The 17,200-nt window shown below is 47.1% G+C and overlaps 1 protein-coding gene across 2 annotated transcripts in view; it reads right to left on the bottom strand.

Moving 5' to 3' along the window:
• Positions 1–17,200, bottom strand: part of CPVL (carboxypeptidase vitellogenic like) — a 122,925-nt gene that overhangs the window by 77,078 nt on the left and 28,647 nt on the right. For both annotated transcript variants that reach the window (XM_075557566.1, XM_075557567.1), the window contains exons 3-5: positions 8,254–8,368; positions 6,474–6,532; positions 4,219–4,298 (exon numbers count right to left, since the gene is read on the bottom strand). In XM_075557566.1, the coding sequence (XP_075413681.1) occupies positions 4,219–4,298; positions 6,474–6,532; positions 8,254–8,368 (254 nt within the window). The remainder of the gene's footprint in view (positions 1–4,218; positions 4,299–6,473; positions 6,533–8,253; positions 8,369–17,200) is intronic.

Raw genomic sequence — 17,200 nt, 5'->3', positions numbered from 1 at the left:
GCCTAGCAGTCCCGTTGCCTCCTCGTGCGTGCCAGTGGCAGCATCCTCGTGTGGCTGGTAAGGGAGGCACTGTGGGCATGCTCCTGGATGAGAAGAGGAGCTAGGTTAGGCTTGTGCAGTGCTGCGTCGCCAGCACCCAGTGGTGCCTAGCACATCGTAGGCGACCAGCAAGTAGGGGAGGAAGGAAGGTGCTATTGTCGCAAGGTGTTGTGTAGTCAGCCCTGACGCACAGCAGCCCTCTGTACAACAGACAGCGAGGCTGCTAGGTCCTGAGCCGGGCTATGTGTGAGGCCAGTGTTGAGCCACTGTGCCAGGCAGGCCCCCCTTTTCTGGGGGCTGGTCCTCTTGATAACTTATCCAAAGTACCTGAGATGAAGTCTTGCCATCCTCGCTGCTAAAGAGCATTCTGGCTTTGCATCCTCCAAAACAGATTTGCCTGTTCTTTCTGGTAGCCCATAATACGCTCAGCATTTTTCACCAAGACCCTCGTTTAAGTACATCGGCTCTTCTGCAGCTACCTTCTTCGTTGCCCAACTGTCACATGCACAGGAGACCGCGGGAAACATCATGGCTTAGATCGGGCACATTGTAGAGGCCTCAAAGTGACATCTCTGCTCATTAACACTTTAAATAGATCCCATTATGGCCACTGTGCCCGATGCGATAAGGTGTTTCATTCCTTGACTGCTGCCGCCAGGAGTGCTCAGATCGTGCATTCAAATAAAATGAAATCCATGACAACTTCATTGGTGTCTCCTTTACCATGATGTCGTCTTAGTCCAGCCGTGAGTCGTGATCCACACTGAAGGAAGGAGTCATTGATCTCCAGGGAGTGCTTCCAGTCTCCACGGCTTTCAGCAAGCCAGGTTGAGTCACCTACGTGCCACGGGCTGTTAGTGAATCTTCCCCCCATCCTGATGCCAGGTTCGTCTCCTATAGGCCAGCTTCATGGATTATTTATTTGCTCAGCATCCAAATTGAATAAGTATGCTGAAAGGATACAACCCTGGCCCACAACTCATTTGACTTTAAACGAGGCAGGATGCCCTTGTTCTTTACCAGTGTCTCTGGGTCTCTGATTTCTGGGTCTCTTGGTTCTGCGTGAGCACCCTACAAAGCATTCTGGAATTCCCATCCTTCTTAATGTTATCCATAGTTTATTATCATCCACTCAGTCAAGTGCCTTTGCCTAGTCGGTAACACAAGTAAACATCTTTCTAGTATTCTCAGCTCTCAGCCGAGATCCATCTGACATCTATAATGAGATCCCTCCTGCCAAATTAGCTTTTGAATTGGGCTTGGATTCCTGGTACAATGATCCCCTCCCTCTAAAACCAGAAAGACTACCATGGCTTCAGCACATGTCCTAGAAAACCCAAACACCAAACCCACCCTCCATCAAGTCCACTCCGATTCGCAGCAGTGCTCACAGAACAGAGTAGAACTGCGTCCCACTTTCTGCCTTCACATCCTGCACGTTGCATGCATCTTTATGGGAGCAGAGAGCCGCCTCGTTCTCCCTAGGAGCGGCTAGTGGGTTCAAACTATTGACTATGTGATTAGCAGCAATTGGGTCAGCAACTGGGACACCAGGGCTGCTATATTCTAGAAATACAAAATTTTAAACTATTTTAAGATAATTAAACCGTTTGTTAGTGGAAACATTTTATTTCTGAGCGTGCACACAGCAGCATGAATGTGAGTCTGAGATGCCCGAGAGTGATCTGTCCTTCACAGCCCTGCACTATTTACAGTCAAAAGAAATGAGATTTTCAGAGGAACAAAAAGGAACCGATGGGCTTCAAAGGAAGAAGAAAAGTTGAGTCTTTTAATCTGCAGTAGCCCATTGACCAAGCGACCTCCTCATTCCAGACACCCATCTGGGCAGCTGGAGAGGAGACTGTAGTCACAAAGGGAAATAAATACTGTAAACTCTAAAGGAAACAGCTGAAATCAGTTTTCTGCACTACCCTTGATTAGCTATTTTCCAGCTCTAGGAGCCTGAAGCAAAAAAAGAACTAAACCAGCTATAAACAATGGATGCTTTGAAATAGGCCCCCTTTACATGTCATGCGAGAGGAACTGTACCACATGTCAGCAGTCAACATCCGTGCAGGGTCAACTGGAAGCAGGGGTATTGTTGGGGGAGGGTTGGGACAGAAAAGAAAAGAAAAAAAAAAAGGAACAGGGGCATTGCAGAGCTCTGCCTCTGGAAGGAGGGTGGATGCCTGGATGCCGCTCTGTCATACAGAACCTCTGCCCTCTGGGTGTTTGCTAGTTAAACAACTGAACTTGTTTGGACTAAAGCCAAAAGAGGGGGGTGGGGGAGGCAGAGGATCCAGGGAAGGAGAAGGCACAGAGTTAACTGAGAAAGACAGTGTGTTTGAGTAGCACGTGGGGCAATCAAGCCAGAGATGGGCGAACTAGGGGAACACCCCCCCACCCCTGAGAGAGGGGCTGCTAATCTGGTTCAGAGGACCCAGTGTACCCAAAGCAAAAGGGGAGCCCCCAGGATGGGCCCCTGGGAACTGACTGATAAAGATTAAAATAATGGGGCATGTGGAAAATCAAAGTGTCAAAGGCAACAGCCATGTCCCTTTCTGGACCAGGAGGGGGGCGAGGCAGGGGATGCTGAGCAAAGACCCAGAGGCTTCTCATTCCTCCCTTCGGAACTGTCCATCCTAGGGGGAGAAGGGGGACTGGGATTGTGTCAGAGATCCAACGGCTCTGACCACCCACCCCTTACCTTCACCTTCACCTTCCCTCACCTTCACCTTCACCTTCACCTTTGGGATTAGGTTTACACACCAGTAAATGGCAGAATGAGTGGGGTGTGGAGGATGGTGTGTGTGTGTGTGTGTGTGTGTGTGTGTGTGTGTGTTGAGGAGGATAATTAACCTTTCCGGTGCACCAGGAGAATTTCTTTTATTAAATTATAAATTATGATAATGCCCAAACTGGTGCCCTGGTGCTCTCAAGTGATTCAGGACTCTGTCTCTAGGGAGAATGTATACCCTGGACGGTCTGACTGAGAGAGAAAGGTCTCTTGTACTTACACAAACAAGCAAGACACAAAAGTGAATGCATTGGAAAGTGGGTTACGGCTGATGCGGTTAAGTTAAAAATTTAGCACCTTGTCATTTGAACTCCCTTGTGATCCATTTTAAATTTGTTCTAGTGCTTAATATTTTCTGCTTTCTTTTTGGTTGATTGAAGGTTGTTTTTTATTGGTTTTGCTTTTTGTTGTTGTTTGTTTTGTTTTGATGACTCTCTGTGTATGAATTCCAAGATAGGTAAACCCACAGAGACTGTCACCGGATGGTGGTTCCTTGGGGCTATGGCAGGGGAGACGTGGGTTGGGGGCGGAATGGCATGGGAATCCTGAGTACAAGAATAACGAACGTGGTTTAAGGTTGATTGTGGTTGTGACTGTACAACTCTCCTGCGTGTAACTGAACTATTAAATTGTGTGATTTGTGAACTACATGCCAGCAAAACAGTTTAAAGAAAGAAAGAAATAGAAGACAAAGAAAGGAATGAATTATATGTATGCTGTTTGATCAGGCTTAGAATTTTACATTCTCCTTCCCAAGAAAAGCTTTGTGAAATAAAGAGACGTGGCCCGTTAACAAGCTAAGGTGCCGACCCAGGTGAGTCAAGAGGCGCATTCAGGGGAGTGCAGGCAGTCTGCTCGCAGACCTTCAGGGGCCCCAGGAGGAAGGTCCCGAGAAATAAAGACAACAAACAAACAAAAAAAATCTGAAAATCCACCTGCAGGCAAAATTTGAAGTTAAATATAAAGCTGGAAAGCGGGCAGACAGCTCCCAGGCAGCTGGTTGAGAAGTTAGGGATGAATCTTTAGTTGAAAAATAAAAAAGAAAAGAAAAAACAGTCCCGCTTCCATTGTTTCTTAAAAAGACTCCATAGGAAAAACAAGCCCTCAGGATTTAGCTTGTCTTGCTGTGCTCTCTGCGGAGGCATCGTCACAATTATCGATTGTGTGTGATTTGTAATTGATCAGGTCTACTGTATCGAACTGGAACCAATAAAAAGGTGTGTGTGTGTGTGTGTGTGTGTGTGTTCCCTATGAAAAAGTACCCTTTCAAAACATGTATGAGTTGTACTACAAGAATCAATACAATAACCCTTCTCCTGCTGGACGGTAGTTTTCTAATGAAATAGAAAGACAGTTGGTCGGAAGAAGACCGAGCAGTTTACCTGTACAAATGTCTCCCCACGTCATCTTCATTGACTGCGAATCCCCGGGGATCGTCAGTAAAACTGAAGCCGGTGCCCACCTGAGGCGAGATAAATGAACAGGAGTGACCACAGGGAAACAAACACACACCTCACAGCCCTGCAGCCAGATCCCACCTAGAGGGAACCTGACCTTGTTCCAAGGGCAACCTCTGACCTCAGATTTCTGCTATGACGGTGCCTGTTTTAAGTGTCACGGGAGGCTGCTGGTCTGCACCTATTTCTCTCTAGGCTCCTCGCAGCCCCGATAGCACAGCAGGAACCTCGGTGTCCAGCGCAGAGCTGCCCTGTTGCAGCAGTGGGGACGCTGCCATCGGCTGACGTAGGGAAGGAGGCAGTCCCCATGCTGAGCCCTGCCGCAGCGTCAGAAGACTCAGTGTGTTCTTCCCTCTGAAACCTACAGGGCGCATTCCTCCGTTCTACCAGGAAGGAATTCTCTAGGCTGGAGACTGCAATGCTATGTTCTTCCCAGGCTGTCTTGACCCAGTTTTGAGACTCAATATAAAGGCCAGTCCCTTCCCCTTCTTGGGCAGCTAATTACATCTCTCTCCAACCACTTTCCTTATCAGACCCTCCCACTCTAGTAGGCACCCATCATAATTGCCCCAGGGTTGGGTACCCCCAAAATAGGGATACTCATCTACCCCACAACTTTGCAGAATTAATCACAATGTCTAGTCCCCAGGAACGCTGGAAAAACCTCATTAAACCCCACCCTGCATGCCTACATAAGCCCTCTTCTACATTTTCTACCTCTGGTTAGCCCATCCCTGGTTACTCCATTCTGAGTAGCCCTGCTTGCTGTGTTTCAGGGTCTCTGGCGACTGTAAGCATGCTATCCCCCATTATCCTCCCCACTTCCTGTCTCACAATTCGATCTGACATGTGTATCAGAGCAGAGGTGAGAGAGAGCGCTATATGCATCCATTTCTTCCTTTATTCATGAGAAGCGGGACCAGTTAGCCACTTAACCTTCAGTAGATACGGCATTTTAAAATAATATAATTATGGATGATGTTGAACTAATATTTCCTAACACTCAGGTGCTCATGGACACCTGGGAAATAGATTAAGAGTAAAAGTGACTAGTAATTGCATGTCAATAATTTGTATAACAATCACAGTACTAGCCAGATGTAGAGATTCCTGTCTCCACTCCCCATCCCTATCCCAACCACCACCACCAAGGAAGCATTCCATTCCATTTTCAGTGAAATAGGCAGTTAGAGCCAATGCCACTGCCTTCAATGTCATTCTGACCCATGGCGACCCTAGAGAGGGGATCTAAGGAGAGCAGACAGCCTCATCTTTTCTCCTGAGGACTGGTTGATGAGTTTGAACCGCTGACCTTTCGGTTAGCTGTCCAAGGCTTACCCAACAGCGCCCTCAAGGCTCCAAGATAGGCTATTTGATAATACAGGGCGGTGGGTGAAGAACAAGAATATTAAGGTGTTATTTTTGCTTTCTTATCAAGTTTGTCTTTTGAACCATCCTGGGGAATGAGAGAAGCCAGAGAACTTAGTGAGGTGAAGGTATCCCAAATGTGCAGAAGCTGACCTAAAAGTTACTCTCCTATTGAGTTGTTGGGGGAGGCAAATTCAAAATCACTTCCCCAAGAGACATCTTTGTTTTACTCTCCGTGATAAGAGGCCAGTTTTGACTTCTGAAATCAAGGGCTCTGTTGGAAAGATTAAAAGTTCAGAATATAGTAGGTTCTGACCCATAGCAGCCGTTTCCACAACAGAAGGAAACTTGCCCGGGCCTGTACCATCCTCACAATGGTTGCCATGCGTCAGCCCGTTGTGTCAATTCATCTTGTCCAGGCCTTCCTCTCTATCGCTGGCCCTCTACTTTCCCAAGTACGATGCGCTTCTCCAGGGCCTGGTCTCTCCTGATAGCATGCAGAAGTATGCTAGTGTGGGGACTCGAGATCTGCAGTGGGAGGAAATTAACGCTCACCCTGGAAGGCAGAGCGCTGTGAGCAGAACGTCTTAGAAGATTAGGCAATGGGATTAAGCAATGGGAAAGAGGAGAAGCCACAAGGAACTCCCCAGACTCCGGCGAAGTGATGCACAGTAACAGCCTCTGAAGGGTTTTCATTTGATAGATTCAATTCTGTTTTTAAAAGAAGGAAATCCGTACATCCCTTTTCAAAAATGCGCTCACTAAACAGACAAACAGAAGACTAGCCCACGCGGCCAGGGCTGCGTACTCACGGGATTGTCAATGTACAGCATAGAGAACGTGGTGGTCCACGAGAAGTCTCTGAGGCGCACTGTGAAGACAGAGAAGAAGTGAGTCTGTGCCCTGAATAAAACGGGCCGGGCCACCTATCCTGGCCATGTCAGCGGACATGGACAAGGGACTCTCACAGTGGAGATTGGGCACCAAGGCCCCTACTTTTTCCTCCTCCTTCTTCAACCCAGAGGGTTTCCCCATGGAAGCTTGGAAGCAAATTCATGTGCCAATGAAAACCCACCGACCACCTAGACACATGGTTCTGCTAACTGCAAGGCCAGAAGTTCAAACCCACTAGAGCAGTGGTTCTCAACCTTCCTAATGTCGTGACCCTTTCATACAGTTCCTCCTGTTGTGGTGACCCCCCCAACCATAAAATCATTTTCATTGCTACTTCATCACTGTCATTTTGCTACTGTTATAAATCACCATGTAATTATCTGATATGCAGCATGTATTTTCATTGTTACACATTGAACATAGTTAAAGCATAGTGATGAATCACAAAGAATGTATAATTATGTATTGTGAAATATTTATTCGTAATGACAAATAAATGAAAATTTTCTTGAAGCATGGTACAGCATGGGTACTTGTATGTGGGTGTATCTGTATGTGGGCGGACTCGCCTAGAGACAGTGTCTCGGCTCCTAAAACCATTGGAAATACATGTTTTCTGATGGTCTTAGGCGGCCCCTGTGAAAGGGTCATTTGACACCCCAAAGGGGTCGTGACCCACAGGTTGAGAACTGATGCACTAAAGGCTCTGCAGAAGAACATGAGGCTTTCTGCTCCCCTAAAGATTTATATCTATATCTATATTATATATGTAGACCTATACAGGTATGTAGCCCAGTGGCACCATTCTACTCTGTCCTACAGGGACATTCTACTCTGTCCTACAGGTCACAATCGGCTTGATGGTGGTGGAGTTTAATTCCAATCCATTAGGTCCCAGGGTAATGCAAACAATTTGAAAAACTACTAAGCTAAAGGTTGGTGGTTCAAACCCATCCAGCCTGACTGTCTGCTTCAGAAAAATTACAAGCAACAAAATCTGAGGGAGCAGTTTCGTTCTGGAACACGTGAAATCCATCTGAGGCAGACCTGGCCTGACTGAGGCAACTGGTGGTTGATGCTTGCTTGGTTGTAACATCCAGGCCTCTTGAATCTGCTTTCTCTGCCACAGCCTCAGGGAAACTGGCTGGGAAACTCCCGTGCTGAATCCCGCTCAGATTCTGACACGGGAAGAGTAAACCATCTCCACAAAGAGAAGCACAATAGCAACGACAACAAAACCGAGCTAGAAGAAAAATCAGAATTGCTCCATCTCCGTGTTTCTGTTGTCCTAACTCTAATCCTTGGAAGTATCTTGCTTCCAAGATCCCAGACTATCTGTGTGACTGAGCCACAAACAATTCAGATTATTATTCCACCCATGAAGCCCACACAAGTGAACTCTCCCAAATAGTAATAAAAACCGAGTGTTTTCATGAAGTTGGAGTTGCTTGAATCAGTACCAGTCTCTGCGAAACTAGCTTAGAACCTTTCACCCAGATTTCAAAGGAGAAAGCAGCCCAGGCAGGACCTTTCCTCTGGGGCATCCTCCTGCTCGGACAGATGGTTTCAGTTTCCGTACTCTAGAACTGCTGAGCTATTCTGAGTGGTTCAGTGTTTACTCTAAATTATTTCTGGAGCAGATAGGAGGTTCCAAAAAATAATGCGCCACTGGAAAAATGAAGTCCCGGCAGTACTTACGGGTCATGTTGCTTGTGACAACATAAGGTCCATGTTCCACAAAGAGACCAAACATCGAGGAGCCTCCTGGCCCTCCTTGTAGCCAAAGAAGTACTGGAGCATCTTCTGGCTGGACCTGGAAAAACAGAAAGGGCTGTGACCACTAGCTGAAGCCACGGGATAATACATGCTAAGACACAAGGCCAAAGCCTGTCTTCTGGAGCCTTCATTAAATCCCAGAGACCCTCCCCTGCCCCCAGAAACACTCCCCACTGTGTGTACCACCTGCGCTCCAACTGCACAGCAATGCAGCCATTGTTTTGCTCACTACCTTTCTGTGCTGGTGGCTATTATCTTGTGATTTTATTGTGATATTATCTCACCAATGCACAGAGACTCCCTTGAATGGAGAAGCCTTTCCTTTGTTTGTCTTTAGATGCCTATCATACTGCCAAGTCCACAAGTATAGTTAAGTGGAGAGATGTAGATGGAGGGATGGACAGGCGAGTGGGCAGATAGAGAGTTAGAGAGGAAGATAGAGGGAGGGAGGGAGGGAGGGAGGGAGGGATGGATGGATGGGCGGATGGACAGATAGACAGACAGACTGACTTTTGGGGTCTCTGCCAGTAGTCCTACAGCTCCCCAAGAGAGGCACAACAAAGAATCCATTCTTTTTGGTGGCAGATCCCCCTTCGCTGAGAGCCCCCAAATGCATTCCTGATGGAATTCATTAAAGATGCAGTCACAGGGACAACAGCAACTTCACGCCCCACGGGGACACCGAGGTGAAGGCAGCAAGTCAGAGGTCACTTCACCAATGCTAACAACAGCCACAAAGAAAGATTCCTAGAACAGGTGCAGCTCCTGGGAGAGAAATGATGCTGTGTCCTCTCCTACGGACCCACAGTCTCAGAAACCTGAAGGAGCCATTCTCGTCTGCCCTGTGATTGGCTCTGAATCTGAATGGATTGCTTGGATGAAAGCCAGTTTGAGGCGTCAACAACAGGGCAAGGTTTATTGGCAGGGCTTGGATTTGGAGGAAGAACTTCTATTAGGAAGTCTACCGCTGCCACCCCCCTGGCTGGCCGAGGCTTCTCTGGTTCTTTCATTCAACAAATACTTATCGAGAACTTTAGGAGCTCTGATGGCATGGTAGGTTACACGTTAGACCGCTAAACTCAAGGCCATGGTTGCACCAGCCCCCTGCTCCTCTGGAGAAAGGTGGGCTCTCTGTTCCCAGAAAGATGTAGAGACTCAGCAACCCCACCCTGTAGGGTCACTGTGAGTTGGAATCAACTGGCTGGCAGAGGATTTGGGGTGAGATGCAGGCTGAGTCCCTGAGTGGGACAACAGTTCACACCTTCAGCTGATAATCGAAAGACTAAAGGCCTGAGTCCACTCAGAGCTATCTTGAAAGAAAGACCTGGCAAACTCCAGGCAAAAAATTAGTCGCTACAAACTGTACGGCGCATGATTCCACGCTGACACATCTGGGACCATAAAGAGCGGGAATAACTTGATGGACCTGATTGAATATGGGCCCGCCACCCAGTTGAGATAGAAGTACGATATCATAGCAGGGATGGAGGTATGAGAGGACAGCAGTCTGGGAGAAAGATGAGCTTTCTCTCTGTATAAAGTAATGACCTCATAGACTCTCAGGGGCAGCTCTGCTCTGTCCTAGAAGGTCTGTATAGTCAGAACGGATGCGATGGCAATGAGTTTGGGGTTAGAGTAGAGCCGGGAATGGAAAGGAGAACTTGGCCTCTCAGAGCACATGATTTCACAGAGGAGACAGCCCACCAGCCAGGGATAATGATGGTGATGCATGAGTGTGAACAGGAAATCAGGAGAGTGACGATGGGAGGGGAACTGGGGGCAGGGAGGGCTCCCACAGGCCGCAAGGCTGGGCAGGGGCCCTGGGCCAGAGAGGCAGAGAACAAAGTTGTCACGAGCACAGGAGAAGCCTCCACGGCAGAGCAGAGCTGGGGAAGCAGCATGACCGTAACACAAACCCTCCCAAAGCATCCCGAGGAAGCTCTCCTTGGCCACCACTGGACAAACACCGTGACCCACTGATCGTCAAGGCTCGCTTAATGTGCAGGCAGCCGGGCTCAACAAACAGGGGTCCGATTGCACCAGCCCAGAAGGAAATCCTGCAGCGTCTTAGTGCCGCCACCCGGTGTTTCAATAGAAGCCTTGCCTCCATCTACCTGGGTGGTGTGAGGAGGCCATGGGCAGAAGGCAGGATGAACTCAATGGGAGATGACATGAGATAACACGGCCAAGCACATGGAAGGAGATCGATCAGGCCGGGTTCTAACCATGAGGAGAGAGGGCCAAGAAATGTCTCTTCTCCCGTCACCCAAAGTCTGGCCTGGAGTCTTCAGTAGCTTTCCAAAGGGCCAGGAATTGCTGCGAACTAAAAAAGGGCCTCCCTGCACAGGGCTCCCTCCAGAATCTGCGTTCAAACGTGAAGGAATTGTTGCTCTGGCTATTAACTATTAACGTAAGCAAATCTGCTTCCACATTTAGTGGCCCCAGGGTCAAACACAAACTCACTGCCACAAACAAGTCCTTTCCAACTCATGGGCAAGGGTAGAACTGTCCCTAAGGGTAGAACTGTCCCTGTGGGTTTCCAGGACTGTATCTCTTCACTGGACTAGAACCCCCTCATCTTTCTGTTGCAGAGCAGCTGGTGGTTTCAAACTCCTAACCTTAAGGCTAACAGCTCAACATGTAACTCGTTTTGCCACCAGGATGACCAAGCAAAATGTCCCACCATGTCCAGGATCATTGGCATGCTTGAGTTCCTTGTTGCAGCCACGAAGGAGGTCCCCCAACCTAGAGGGCTCAACTTCCAATGTGGCATCAGATAACTCTTGTGGCCCATAAGGTTTTCATTGGCTAATTTTCCAGAGTAGATTGCCACGGCCTGTCAGTTTATCATACTGCGGTGGCATGCATGTTGCTAGCAAGTTGGAAACCATGCCACCAGCATTTCAAATATCAACAGGAGGGACACGTTTCAGGGGATCATCCAGACTCTGAATGGCTATGAAGAAAGACCTATCAATCTAGAAAAGAATCACAAGTGAAATGTCTATCAAGCTCCTGGAACAACGCTTCGACCCACTGCCCCCAGGCAACAACAAACCCCCTCTGCTGCTGCCACATCCTCTGACTCAGAGCATCCCTGCAGATCTGAGCACAGTGGTCCACGGGCTTCCTGAGGCTGTACATCTTTGCAGAGGCAGACTGCCACATCTTCCTCTTCCAAGCAGCTAGTGACTTTGAACCATCGACCTTTTGCTTAGCAGTGCCAGGTGCAACTCGCTACTTCAACACCCCTGCACCCCCCACCACAAAACAAAACAAAACACCTGACTGCCATGGAGTTGATGCTGACTCATAGTGACCCTTTAGGACAAGGTAGAATTGCCCCCCATGAGTTTCCTAGACTGTAAGCCTTTATGGGGGTAGAAAGCCCATCTTTCAGTCAGTGGTTTTGAACTTTCAGATTGCAGCCCAACTTGTAACCACGGCACCACCAGGACTCCGCCAACCCTCTGCTTAGCAGATGATAAAGGCAGAATACAACGTGGCACACTCCCAGCGTCAGAATGGAAACGTAAGTCAGGTCCTAACTCAAAGAGTCAGATAGCTTAATAGACGAATATGTGCGTACTGGCCCCAAACTACCTGGGACCAAGTCCAGGTTTACTGCCTGCTGGCTGTTTGATTTGGGGAACATTACCTGAGCTCTCTGAACTTCACCTTCCCTATTTGTAAAATGGGAATTGCTCACGATACCTTACATGGGAATTAAACAAATTGCTTTTCCTAAAGCACAGTGAAGATCCTGGAGTGTGGCCTACAAACGTTAGCTATTGTTATAGTGGTTGCTTTATGGACATTCATTCAACATCAACAACCACACAAAACAATACCCCTACGACAGAGCCAATTCTGACCCATAGCAACCTTATAGGGCAGGGTACAAATGCCCCCGTACGTTTCTGAGATTGTAGCTCTTAATGGGAGTAGAAAGCCTCATCTTTCTCCCAAAGAGCAGCTGGTGATTTAGAACTGCTGACCTTGTGGTTAGCAACCCAACAAGTAACCACCATACCATATTCACAGACCAATCAATTTGAAGAAACTATAAGTAAGAGTGTGGTGGTACTGGGGTGTTGGGGTGCTGTAGTGGTGCTGGGGCTTAGGCATTGGGTTGCTAGTCATAAGGTCAATGGTTCAAACACGCCAGCCACTCTGTGGGAGAAAGATGAAGCTATCTGCTCTCGTAAAGACGTAGTCTTGGAAGACTTACGGAGCAGTACTACTCGGCCTTCGATCGTGTCCCAGCGTGTGGGAATTGACCCGTGGCACCAGTTTAGAGTTGGCTTGGGCTTGGGTATACATGAGGAAATAAGAAGAATGGGTAGTTTGGGCTTTATATTCCCTTAGTCATGGCCCCGAGCCTCATCTACCTGTTTGTCTTTGTTCGTTCTCCTGCTTCAAGGGTTGCCAACTTCTGTAAAGAAGTTAAGAGAACTAGTTGAGGCAGGAACAACTAGAGCCAAAGACAGCCTTTGTACTGCTTTTCAGGGACATCAGAGGGCTGCGCAGTGAATTAGACCCCCGTAAAAGGCATGCGGACAGCCCTGGGCGTGTAGTGGGTAATGCATGGGGCTGCTAAGCACAAGGTGGCCAGTTTGAAATCCTCAGGTGGCCCACGTTAGAAAGCTAAGGCATTCTACTCCCTTAACACGGGAATCTCAGAAACCCACACGGGCAGTATATGAGCTGGAATCGATGAGATGGCAGCGAGCTTGGAGCTTGCTTTAGAAAAGGAATGTTCAATAACCCTGGTAGAATAATGGGTTACGCGCTGGGTTACCAGCTACCAGCAAGGGGGCAAGATGAGGCTTTCTACTCCAGTAAACAGTTAAAGGTTCTGAAGCCCACAGAAGCTGTTTAACTTTGTCCTTTAGGCTTTCTGAGTTGGGATCTACTTTATGGCAGTGCATCTCAGTCTAAGAGGAACGTTGAAGTCCCACCCTCCACACCTGTAACTGCAACCTTGATTAGAGGTGAGGCTTCTTTGTTATGTTAATGAGCCCTTACTAGAGTAGCATAGCCCCTAAGCCATATATCTTGGGAGGAGAGCCCCAAACAGGTTCACAACTCTGTCGCCTGTGGTTTCTGAGCTGAGTCAGAAACAACAGTTGTGCCCCACTCACAGATGGTGGCTAATGCGCTGCTTTGAATGTGTACTGCTCTCTATTGACCGTGTACTGCTCTCGAGAGTGCTGCGGATAACCTGATCTTCCGCATCCGGCTCCTGAAACTTTCAGGAGGATGACGCTGGCAGAACTTGTGGAGAACAACAATGTTGGCAAGATTCTGAAAAGCAACACACACACACACACACACACAGGGGCAGTCGGCCACCATCTTTGAGCAGGGCATAGCTGTTGCTTCCTCCTGGGGTCAAAATATGCAGGCAGTGGAGTTGGTGGGGACGCAACACACCCGTGGGCCTTGTTGGCAGCAGCAGTTTCTGAGCCGCTTTGTACTGGTTGGGTGCCTTGCTGTCTTCTAACACCAAGGCTTGTTCTGATTTCTGAGAGATACGATGCAAGGAGCAAACGCCAACATGCACAAACCAGGAGACAGACGGCAATGGAGGCAGAAACATCTAGAAACTCAAGGATGCCACAGTTAACTGGCCCAAACCAGAAGCTGAAAGAGACAAAGGAGGACCTGCCCTTCGCGCGGATTCCCTGGATTTGGAATTCTAGCCATGAGAAAAATCAATGTTTGGTTTTTAAAGGCACCTGTAATTTTTGTAGGTAACTAAGTCAGTGGACTCAACAGCCAGCCAGTTTCTGGTTCTCGTTGGGCACAAACTAGAGTGCCCTCAGTTTCCTCATCTGTCAGATGACAACAGTCAGTGTCCCTCTCACTGGACGTCTTGAAGTCTCTGACGAGGTAGTATACATAAAATGGTACTGTCATCTCTAACATGCTAACTAAATATAACCAGGCCAGTGCCACCTGCCCGGACCCATTTGAGTGCTTATTCGGTGTGCGTTCGTGAAATCTCTCCTCCTTTATATTCTCCTACTTGGGAGTTTTGAGTATCGTGTAGCAGGACAACCTTCATTTGCATTCACTCAGCAACTGGAGTAATTCTCTACATCTGTGAATCCAAAAGGATTGTTACTAGCATTTCAGTTCCTGTGCACACAGGTTTATTTCAAACAAAGCCTGCTTCAACGTGTATCTAAGCTCAGTGGAAGTCTGAAGACAAGTTTGTTCAGAAGTACACTTGTTTGGGTCACCTCAGAGTGACTTAAAAAAAGAGGGGGAAAAGGTCTAGTTAATAAGTCTAGGGACTTCCGAGGGGATCTGCTGGGCAAGTTACATTCAAGGCCGAGAGGTCAGCTCAGATGGTCACGCCCACTGCCTTTTGGGGCTCCAAAGGGGTGATCTTAAAAGATTTTCTTGAAAGGCACGGCAATCATGGGGGCTTATTAGTAAGAAGATTTAAGATAATTGAAACCTGTGTTGAAGAGATAAAGGCCAGGAGAGTGGGGCTAAAGATTTTGGCATCCCCCACCAAGACGTATACCTGCTCATCCACTGAAGGGATGAGTCTTACATGAACAGTCTATCTTACACGAACCCCCTCAGGAAACCTCACCCCATCCATGCTCTAGCCCTAATCTTGCCCTTCACACTTCTTTCTTGTCCTGAACCTCAAAGAACATTTCAAAGGAACACAATGTGAATCTCTCAAGAATGCCCAAACTACCATTTTGGCTTGGTATAAATTGAAGAGTGCAGCATTCTCTGGGGCAGGCATAAAGAGATGGAAACAGTGTCCCCAGAAGTGTATAGATTGCATAAGAGATTAAAATCTATAGCTCTAAATTCTAAAGGCTGCAGTCGAAAGGGCATGCTCCAACTGCAGTCTGCCTTGGGAGAAGCTCAGACTCGATTTGCTTCTTTCTGACCCATAGGCCTAGTGTGTTAGACAGGTCAGAGGGGAAGTTTTGCCTTCAGGTATCCACAGAATCAGCAAATTTGCCTGAGTGATTTACCGAAAATAAACCTAACCCAAACCCTAAGTCATCGAGTTGATTTCAAATCACAGTGACTCCATGTAGGGTTTCAGGGGCTGTAACTCTTTATAGGAACAGATCTCTTCTTTCTCCTGGGAGCAGTAAGTGGATTCAAACTGCTGCCGGCACACTTAGCAGCCCAGCTTGAACCCACTGTGCCCCTAGAGATCGTTTACTAAAAAACAAGCAAACAAAACCTTACTGCCATTGATTGAGTGGATGTCAACTCATGGCGACCCTAATAGGGAGGGTAGAACTGCCCCTGTGAGTTTCTGAGACTGTCACTCTTTATAGGAGTAAGAAGCCCGTTCTTTCTCCATCAGGAAGCACATGATTTCAAACTGCCAAACTTTTGGTCGTAACCACTGGTAGTGTTATGGTTTAAGGAGTTGGGCTGCTAGCCTCAAGGTCAGCAGTTTATACTCCCTAGACACTCTTCAGTAGAAAGATGGGGCTGTTTGCTGTTGTAAAAATTTGCACTCTTGGGTAAAAGATCAACAGCAAAAACCATTGACTTCCTGTACTAAAGCGAGCTCTGAAAAGGAAGAAAAATCACATGGTGATGGAGTGAAATTTTCTTATATGGCTCTTTTGTCTCTGTATTTGTAATTCCCACCAAATGATTGGATGAAACTATGCAACTAGAGCGTGTAACACTGATAGAGGGGATTGGTCAGTTTTAGTTACCAGCCCCCTGGCTGTAAAGTACAGTCATCTTTGAGGCAGTCCCAGAGTGAAGAGTCCCAAGACCATTGGAAAAAGAGCACTCGGTGTAGCACATTTGAGATCTCTGGCTGAAGTGTTGGAGGCTGAGACTAGAGGGACCAGGGGCTGAGGCTGATCCAGAACAGAAGAGCAGAGCTGAGACTTTGAGATTGTGAAGCAAAGCAGTGGGCTGGGTTCCAGGCCCATGGAGAATGCGAGCAAAGGGACCACAAAAATGAGAGGTTGAGGGCCAGAGAGAGACTTGGCTACTGGCCGGGGGAAGTGTTGCTGTAGAACAATGATTGTGTTCTTATTGTTCAATAATTATAGCTGTGGTAACCTGTTAGCCTCCCCCCACCCAATTGTGCATATTGTCTGTGAGTTCTGTGTGACCATTGCAATGAATTATTGATCCCAGCACAGACATAGAATTGGTGTCAAAATTGGTAAAGAATGATGAAAGGTGGAAGCATGGCAATAGGAAAGCCAGATGAAATATGACCCCATATTGTTTATACAAATATATTTTACAGCAGCCACACGCAAGATTAAAGATGTCATGAAAAGTAGCTGCAAATTATCTAAAAATAGGAGCCCTGGTGGAGCTATGGTTTAAGAAGTTGGGCTGCTAGCCTCAAGGTCAGCAGAGAACCAAATTTTAAAAAATGTGTATGAAGAAAACTACAAAACACTACAATAAGAAACCAAAAGAGACCCACATAATTAGTAGAGTATTGCATGCTCATGGATAGGAAGACTCAATGTTGTGAAAATGTCAATACTACCCAAAGTAATCTATAAATATAATACAATTCCAATCCACATCCTGGCATTATTTTTTAAAGAAATGGAAAATGAATCACCAACTTTATTTATAGAGGAAAGACACCCAAGATATATATATATATATATATATATATATATATATGTAAATTAAAGACCTGAATGAAAACCCTAGAACTATAAAGATCATGAATGAGAAGATAGGATGCTACGTGAAGAATACATTTTAAAAATCATAATAACAATAAATGACTTCACATTGGGATTTTTTTCCTTTAAAAGTGTTGCTATGATAGGAGCATGATTTTTGATAGACGACTTGTTATTCCAGGCACATGAAGGTGGACTTG

This window comes from Tenrec ecaudatus, chromosome 9 (assembly GCF_050624435.1).
Source record: "Tenrec ecaudatus isolate mTenEca1 chromosome 9, mTenEca1.hap1, whole genome shotgun sequence".
Lineage (NCBI taxonomy): Eukaryota > Metazoa > Chordata > Mammalia > Afrosoricida > Tenrecidae > Tenrec > Tenrec ecaudatus.
The sequence above is the reverse complement of the archived record's forward strand: the minus strand, read 5'-3'. Positions and strand labels throughout refer to the sequence as shown.